Raw genomic sequence first — 9,559 nt, 5'->3', positions numbered from 1 at the left:
CGTGCATAAAAACTGAAAATATTTTTCTCCAAGATCACTTTCATGTGTACAAAATCTTTGTATCTAAAACAAGACAACCCTATTGACCATACTGCAATGGAATGTGGCCTCCGCCTTTAGCTCATCCATTCAGTGAACACAGTGACATACAGTGAGCACACAATTGCCAGTGCAGTGGACAGCTATCAGTGGGGTTCAGGTCTGGACTCTGTGGTACTGCTGGCGGTTAACTCAGTTTTAATGCAGATCTCTATAAATTCATTCTGACTAGTCACAGACCTGTGGCAACAGGACAAGCAAACCAAGCCATTGCCTGGGGCCCCCAGACAGCGACTGGTTATTCTGATAATCTAATTGTAGTTTGTAAGTGGTTCACAGGTGGTTATTTTAGATTTACTGTAAACCTTAAAATGTCTTAAAAAAGTCTTAAAATGTAGGGGATACTGAACCTCAGAAAATGTCCCTTATTTTTAAATCCAAAACTTGACAGGTATGCATCAAAGGCCAGCTTAGACAATCTGAAACCGCTATTAGCCAAACCTGGTCCTGGACTTCCCAAAAAAAACTTTCAGTTTATGTCAATGTAGAAAGATTTTGATCCAAGTAATTCTGGAGCATTTCTATTGAATGTATTAATACATGTATCATAAATCTAGGGTAAAAAGTGAATATTGCCGAAATGGAGATGGAGATATAAGGTTTTTGACCAACACTGTATGATTAGATGCTGGTATGTGTAAGAAGAGGCTGGGGGAGGCCTAAGTCAGACACCTCCTCACTCCCACCAAGGCTGAGAGGTAAGAGCCATTAATGAATGAATGAATGAAGAAGATCCTCCTCAGCTCTTCATCTCGCCCCCGATTGCATTGTGGGATGAAATAAAACGCGGGCAGTGGGAGGCTAGAGAAAAACGCTCGTAACACGCTGGGAGAGGCGCCGCCTCGTCCAATCAGGGGGCGGGTGCAGTATGGTGGGCGGGGCCGCGGTGCGGTGCTGGCTCGCGGGGTGAGTATGAGTTGGAGGCGCAGACACCGCATGGACGCTGTGGAGAGTTGAACGGTCGTCTGCAGGTCAAACGTGGATCTCGGCGCTGAGAGACAAGAGAGCCAGAATTGCCCGGTGCCCTGGTGTAGAACCCCCGCAGGAGGACAGTAAACGGTAGGTTGTGTGTTTAGTTCCCTGCGCGCGTGCGGAGCGGCTGTGCTGGGCTTGAGGAGCTTTAACGTTATTTTACTGCTGATAAGTTTATTTATTACAGGAGAGAAAGCATGACATGCAGATACGCCACGACATGGCAGCCAGCGCTGTTAGTTAGCTGTCACCGCCGGGGGTTCAGTGTGTGGGGGACAGTTAGTGAGAACTGGAAGTGTTCTCAGGTTTGATTATAACACGTGTTTTGTCAGAATATTGCTTTACTTTGTTAGTTTGGGGATCAGCGCAGCGCCTTGGAGCTATCTGCTGAAAGTTGGGAGTCAGAGCGCTGCTGGCTGAAGTAGCTGTTAGCGGTAATGCTCTTATATAATTGTGTTGGTGTCAAACCGTTTGTTAGCAGATAACTACACAGCGAGCGCAGCGCGGCTTGAGGTTTATGTCACCTTTTCTGAGAACAATAACTACTTGGCTAAGGCTTTTTTTTTTTTTTTACTGCTGTCCAAATCTGCTGTGAAATGCTCTGTTCGGTTAATTCCACTGTAAAGTCGCTAAGTTAGTCCTGTGGCCCTGAACTAAAACCCTTCCTCGAGTCTGTAGGAAACCTAACAAAGTCCTTACCCAGTTTATTGATATTGTTAAAAAAAACTCGTTATTCTTTATATACAGCTCTGGAAAAAAAATAAGAGACCGCTTCAGTTTCTAAATCAGTTTATCTGATTTTACTATTTCTAGGTATATATATTTAAGTAAAATGAACATTGTTGTTTTATCCTATAAACTACAGACGTTTCTCCCAAATTCCAACTAAAAATATTGTCATTTAGAGCATTTATTTGCAAAAAATGAGAAATGTCTGAAATAACAAAAAAGGTGCAATTTTATATTCATAAAGTTTTTCAGAGTTCAGAAATCAATATTTGGTGGAATAACCCTTGTTTTTAATCAGTTTTCATGCATCTTGGCATGTTCTCCTCCACCAGTCTTGCACACTGCTTTTGGATAACTTTATGCCACTCCTTGTGCAAAAATTAAACAGTTAAGCTTTTCAGTTTTTTTCGTTTTTACTTTTTTTTGTAAAACAACACCATTTAAATCGATGGGCAAGCTATTGTTTCCTTTACATGTTTTATTTTTTACATATTAGTTATTATGCAAATAATAAGCCACCCCCTTCAAACTTATATGCAACTTCTGTATTAAACTCTGTGCAAACTTTACCTCCTTGTATTTCAATTAAGAAAATGTGTAAAAATACGAAAGTAACTTCCACAAAAGAGTTTCTCAGAGTTTTTTTATATATATATATATATATATATATATATATATATATATATATATATATATATATATATATATATATATATATATATATATATATATATAATAACCTCCTTGTATTCAGTTCTTTACAGGTGTCTATCAGAAGGAAATGATTTATATACTGAGATTTCCTCTTGCAGTTTCAACATGAACGAGTATACAGTTTTAAAAAACATTAAAACAGTAGTTTTATTAATCAGTCTAATTCAGTTAACCTCCCAGCCCTAGGTTTAATTAGTACTAGTTATAATTTCAGTTCTATAGATCTATAAAATCATTCTAGCTGGGATAGTACCAGGATATCATAACCTTGATGTAATTTGAACTAGTCATGTGTTTGGTTTACATGGAATCTCTTTCAGATGGTGGTCCTGGACCTTTTACTAGTAAGAAATGAAGTATTGTAATTGTAATTATAGATACGACAGCATGGTGCTCTGTAAATGAATATTGATATATTTGGGATGCCTTAAGGTCTTTCTAGTAATATGTCTAGTCAGAATGTTTTTTCTTAATCTTCAGATTTAGTATAAATAGTAAATATAGCTCATTATTTGAAAGTTTTTACTAGTAAAGACTATGCTGTAAAAATGTTACATTTTGAGTTTTTAATTTTTTTAAAACTGAGCCAGGTGGTGACATGTTGGTGTCAGTTTAGGCTAAAGCGGCTTGCCATATGAGCCTGTCACCTCGGTCACCTCAGGCCACACTCCTGATCCTGCCTCTGCTATCCTAGACAGCAAGCTTGCAACTTCAGTGAAAAAAACTGCCTAAATCTTCACGTTTCTAAATTTTCAGCGATCCATTTAAACAGATCCTATATCTAAAGGTTGTGCATGGTCAGTCTTGAGAACACAGCCGTGGTAAGTAACCGTGTAAATGGTGCAAAGCTCAGAAAGGCCTTGTGCTGCACAGAGAAGCTCAGAACTGCCCACTCAAATGATTTAAAAGCTGAAAGCTGGTCAGTGTGTGCGTGTGAATCTGCATCTTTATCCACCATTTAATATTGGATTTCCCGTCTCAGACAGTCCATTTCTATTTTCACACACCAGGTTTGATCTTTTCCCTGTCCCAGGCCGAACACAGGAGAGCCTTAGAGTGTGTTAGAAGAGGGAGCTGATTGAGGTGGCCTCCTTTCCGTCAAATCATAACTGTTCCTTTCTTTTTTGGTAGCTGCACTAGTTCCTTAAATGGATGAGTGGGAAGGTAGATCTCAGGCAGACAGGTTCTAGGCTTTCTGTTTTATTTATTGCTCAAATGAAAACATTTGCTTTGGTATGAACACATTTATAGCTGGAATTGAGATTAAATTGAGCTAAGATTAGGGCTGCACAATATATCATTTCAGCATTAGTCTCACAATGTGCGCATGTGCAGTATAGTCACATTGCAGGACGTGCACTTCTCATAGCAAATTAATTCATACGTGTCATTCTACAGCTTTTATGCTTCTAGTTTTCCATGACCAGTAGCAGATATATTCCCATTACCACTTATTTTAATATAATCTGTTATACAGATTATTTATATCATGAGACATGGTGGGTTACATAGTGGATTGACTGCTTGAGGATCTGGGTAAAAATCCTGTTTTTGTTTTTTTATTTTTTATTTAACATATTGCAATATATTGATTACAGAACAAAAAAATGCCACAAGGTGTAGGTCTAGATAGATCATTTTTAATGTTTTTGGGGGAGGCCTTTTAAAAAAAATCTAAAATAATAATAAAAAAAAAAATAATAATTCTGAAAGACTAAGCTGGAGTATTGACGGGGATTGAATTTAGAAATTTTCAGTTCAGGATTAGCCTTATTGTGGGGGAAACAGGACCTTGTATTGCTTGTGATTAGGGTTGTACCGATGTTGGGAATTTCATTGACTAACTAATAAAATAAAATAAATAAATACAAGTTTTAGGATAGCCCAGCCAGTTGTATTAGTGAAGCCAGTGTCCCTTGGTCTTTTTCAGGCATACTTACTTCATTTTAATTCAACCCAATCACTCTAAACAACAAGAGCATGTTACTTGCACTGCTTATGTGTTTTACATTTAGGAATACCTACTAAAGGTCTTAAATTATTGCTGTGTTTTGCTTAAGGAGATCTGGAATGTTGTCAAATGTGTTGGTGTGATAATTAGCTAGGTTGTTGATTAATGGTGTGAAATGTCAGAATTTGCTGTCTGAAGCTTCATGGCAGGCACTTTGCAATCAATATGCTGCTGATTATGTCTGTGTTGTCTGAAAATGGCTTTAACTCTTTGTATCTAATCTCCAGTATTGTAATGTTTGGGTAAATGCTGGTGTGATGGTTATGCTCCTTTTTATTTCCTTGTGATCACAGAGCTTCAGTTATGTTTTATGTATTCAGTCCAGGCTTTCTTGCAGATAAGAACCATTCTCTCATTAATGTTCTGTGAAAAAAGATTTTGTTCATATAGTTAATTCTCCAATAGTAGGTGTAGTGTGTTCTTGACGGCTTGTGTTGTGCTGTGCATGATGTTTTTATGAAATTGTCTTTTGTTTGCCGCTGCAGGGCACGGCAGAGGTCAGACATCGTGCTGGGATTAGTGTTTGAGTCAGAGGCGTGTCATGCAAGGCCTGTCAGTAGGGACCCATGAGAGTGCAGTGGTTTTCATTTGGAGGAAAAGACAGTGGGGTCCCGCTTTACCCTGTCACTAAGCGATACACCAGCCAAGGGAAAGGATGCAGTGACTGTAAATGCAGCAGAGCTACAACATTTAGAGACTGATGGAGAAACAAAGCTAATAGCTTGGGAATGAGTTATGGATGAATCGGAATCCATATGGTTACCACAGGGTGCCACATTTCTTCTAGATGATGATTCAGACCTTCAGTTACCTTCTAATAAAAAGAAAAATGTTATTTGGATTTGGATTTCTCATCAGCTTTCAGTTATGAATTTCTGGATCTCTAGTCTTCAAAATATAGTCCGAATAGAATATCGTACAGCTAAAATTAACAAAGCTAAATTTTCAACAATCAGTTACTGGGAGAAATTGAGTCTATTCAGGATTTTATAGCTTCTTTATGAGTTATCTGATTATACGCTCTTATATGATAGTTCTTTAGTAATATTTGTATCCTGGAATTGTACAATGTCTGTGTTAAATTTATATTATGCTGTTGTCTGCTCCCTTTTCCCTACCCCTTCCATGTTGTTAAACATTTGTAAAACGAATAAAAAGTTGATCACAAAAAAAAAATATGGAAAGGAATATATTACTTGCTATGGACTAATGTGAAGAAAATTAATTCAAAAGAAAAGCTTTCAACTGGTTTATTAAATGTATTACAATACAGTTGAGGCAACATTCAATTATTGTGATGCCTGATGTTAATATTATATGTATACAATAAAAATTAATGACTAGTTGTTGTATAATCTACTAATAAGACATAAACATGGAGGTTGGTGTAACATTTAATGTACATCAAATTGCAAGTATGATGTAAATGTAAATGAGTCTGACCTCCATTTTATTATTTGATCGACTCTGTGGACACTTCTTTTGCAATCTTAACGTTGTACCTTTCTGTGTTTGCTTTAGACATCATGACTGACAGGAAGGCAGTGATAAAGAATGCTGACATGTCTGAGGACATGCAGCAAGATGCTGTGGATTGTGCTACACAGGCCATGGAGAAGTACAACATTGAGAAAGACATTGCTGCATACATCAAAAAGGTAACTTGGATATTTGATTATTGGTCACTTCAATCCATTTGTTGAAACTGTGCTGATAAAACAGCCGTTTTTTATATTATACACATCCACATCATCCATATCTGCAGTATGTTAAAATATTGTCATTGCCTAGCTCTACTTGTGATATTTATTTATTTATTTAATATTTCACAGAATACCTCTAAATCCCCTGTAATAAGATTGATAAAGTTTCAAAATACAACTTTGCTGGATTTGAGCAAACAACTGTTCATTAAACTCAACACTGGAAACCTTTGCAAAGAAAACCCAAAGAACTAGAAAGCTTTTTCATTTCAGTACCTGGTGTTCTTACATGCTAGCATTTAAAGTTTCTCAGTGGATGTACTTTTATGTGATGTTCTTTCACAGCACAAGAGTATTGTCTTGCTACTTGCATATAAATGTTTAGATTTTTTACATCTAAATGCATCCTAGTGTAACACTAATCCAGTAATGCAGCATAAAACTTCTTTTATATATTCTGCTGTTTTATAATGCATTAGAAAAGGCTTATATATCTGTCTTATGGCACATTTATGCATGTTCAATACAAATACAGACATATAGATATTGAGGAAACTGAGAAGTCTTCTAGTGAATGTAATGCTTAACATCCATGTCAGTGTGAAGGATGCATGTGTTGTAAGTGATTGGTACAATCTTTGTGATGGACTGATTCATTATTCGATTTAAAGGGAGTATAATTGTTTTTGTTGTGTTGGTTATTTATTTAGTTTTATATAAATGGTAAACAGTTATGGTGCTGCTGTGTATTTATTGAGATTGTGGTTGACAGTGTTGTTTGGCTGATGCAGTCTTCCTAATGAGCGTTTTCATCAACAGGAGTTTGACAAGAAGTACAACCCCACGTGGCATTGCATCGTGGGGCGGAACTTCGGCAGCTACGTGACGCATGAAACTAAGCATTTCATCTACTTCTACCTTGGTCAGGTGGCCATTCTGCTCTTCAAGTCAGGCTGAGGGCCAGCCTCTTCTTTTCATCCAACAAATTCTGAGCTTAGGCTCCAAACCTGGACTGTGATGCACTGATGACTGAAGCCACATACACTGATAAATACATACACACACCCACACACACACACACATGCATACAGACGCGCACACACTTACTCATCATAATAAAATGGCTATAGAGGCTGTGCATAAGTGCATGGACCGTGTACAATATTTAATTTGTATATGTTGCAATATGACGTTTGCTCTTTGGTAGTTGCACATGTGTTAAAGCAACTTTCTTTTTCCTTTTTCTTTTGCTAAGTATTTTTTCAAAGTCAGAATTATTTTTTTTGCTCTGAAGATGTACAAAATGCTTCGACTGCTGCCTTTAAGTAATATTAAAGAATAATGTCATACAGTTTGTGTCTGGTTTTGTCTTGGAGGGTGGCAAACATTCAGGTGTCTGCATGCTCTTTATACTAAATTGTATCCCTGAGTTAAAATCTCCAAATGTCATATGCCACATATTATAGATGAAAGCTGGGGTTTATTTTGACATCTTATAAATATGAATCGGTTGTCCAGTCAGAAAAATGTAAATTAATATGCAGCTGACATGCTGCATGTCATAGGACATAAACTAGTATGATTTCCCATGGAAGTTAAAGAACTCTGGATAATGGTGAGCCTCCTGTGTTGAATATGGATGTGATTCATGCTGTTGTTGCCTTTCTGTTCACATGGGCAATTCTAGCCTGACACTGCCTGTCACAATTATTACCCCCTTCACTGTTGGACATATTTCTGGTACACGTGCGACACTGTGGATCAAGAAATGTTAAATGCCCACACAACTTCAGAAATGGAATGTCCCACATAGCTGCACCCACTAGCGGACAATGCTCCAATAATCCAATAATCACCTTCCTATGAGCACACTGGCCGGTGTTCAAACTCACTCACAAGCTTGTTGACAGCCTTATTTATTGATCTTGTAGGGGAGTGCACAGCATTTTGAATGGACATGTTCCTATCTAAAGGAAATGTGCTCAGTGGAATACTTGTGCTGTTTACAGGCCAGGGGAAAAATTAAACACAACATGGAGCCTTACCAGTGGGCAAAAGACTATGATGCCATCAGTGATGAATGACGGTGTGTCATGGTTATATTTCAGACTATTAACATTTTTTCAAGTTTATCATAGACAAGTTTCTTCTCTCTTTACTTAAATGTGTTTTTGTTCCATCAGAAAAAACACCTGTAGGTCAATTTAATTCCATTGTGAGGATACCCATGGGAAGCCACTGGAGAGCCATGCTCTCCATTAGAGGATCATTCATTGGCATACACAGTCTCACAGATATACGGACACCCTTTACAGCATTGCATTAAATTTAATCCACTGCTATGGCTCTTCTCATTAAGAGGAGCACCTATTTGGGCACTTCATCATGTTTTCTTACATGTAGGGAAATTGTTTAAAGCACTATATAATTTTATACATCAATGTATTGAAAGAAATAACATCCAAGCAGGCATCCCATTGTTTTCGTTTATTGTTAACTATATGGAGCAGCCAATATGGCAGTTTGTCTTGTTTTTGGTGCTCCAGACTGCACGTCAGATATGCCTTCTTAAACATGTGGGTATCGTTCACTGTAGAAATAGAATCAAAAAGACTTAAGCCAGAAGCAATGCAGACAAATAATAATAGATGCAGTACCAATCAATAGCTGGGACACACCTTAAATTAAGTGGGTTTTTTATGCATTGTAGATGAATACTAAAGTCATCTAAACCATGAAGAAAACATATGGAATTATTTAGTGAACTAAAAAGTGTTCAATCAGGAATGTTTTATATTTTAGATTCTTCAAAGTTGCACCTCTTGCTTGGATGACAACTTTGCACACCTTGGCTGAATTTTCTCAGTCAGCATTATGATGTAGTCACCTGGAATGGCTTTTCAGTTAACAGCTGGTCAAGAGTAATTAATTTATTTTCTTGCCTTCTTGCCCAAGAGCTTTGAAAGTATCCTCAAATGCAGTCGCAAAGACATTCAATAAACATTATGATGAAGCTGGCTCTCATCAGGTCTGCCCCAGAAAATAACGACCAGAAGTTACCTCGGTTATAACTCTTAAAAGTTCATCACCCCTGATGAACCAGCAGTAACTTGTATTTTGGTTTGTTTAACATTTTTAAGTTACTACATAATTCTTGATGTGCTCCTTCATAACCTCTATGATCTAAGTATTCATTCATGAAAACATTAAATCAGTAGGTGTGTCCAAATATTTGACTGGTACTATATATGATTCTTAAAGAGACACTAAACCCTAAACCATATTTTTCATTAATAGCTGAAATGTGTTCCTCTGAATTAAAGAAACATAC

General features: G+C 37.2%; 1 protein-coding gene across 1 annotated transcript; it reads left to right on the top strand.

The window, feature by feature from the left end:
• The first annotated feature begins 1,000 nt into the window (after positions 1-1,000).
• dynll2b (dynein, light chain, LC8-type 2b) lies at positions 1,001-7,579 on the top strand. Its single transcript, XM_007259602.4, has 3 exons — positions 1,001-1,158; positions 6,047-6,183; positions 7,048-7,579. The coding sequence occupies exons 2-3, from the start codon at positions 6,052-6,054 to the stop codon at positions 7,183-7,185; spliced, it is 270 nt and encodes an 89-aa protein (XP_007259664.1). The 5' UTR covers positions 1,001-1,158; positions 6,047-6,051; the 3' UTR covers positions 7,186-7,579.
• Positions 7,580-9,559: the final 1,980 nt, after the last annotated feature.

The sequence above is a fragment of the Astyanax mexicanus genome, chromosome 17 (genome assembly GCF_023375975.1).
Source record: "Astyanax mexicanus isolate ESR-SI-001 chromosome 17, AstMex3_surface, whole genome shotgun sequence".
In the NCBI taxonomy this organism is placed as follows: Eukaryota; Metazoa; Chordata; class Actinopteri; order Characiformes; family Acestrorhamphidae; genus Astyanax; species Astyanax mexicanus.
The sequence above is the reverse complement of the archived record's forward strand: the minus strand, read 5'-3'. Positions and strand labels throughout refer to the sequence as shown.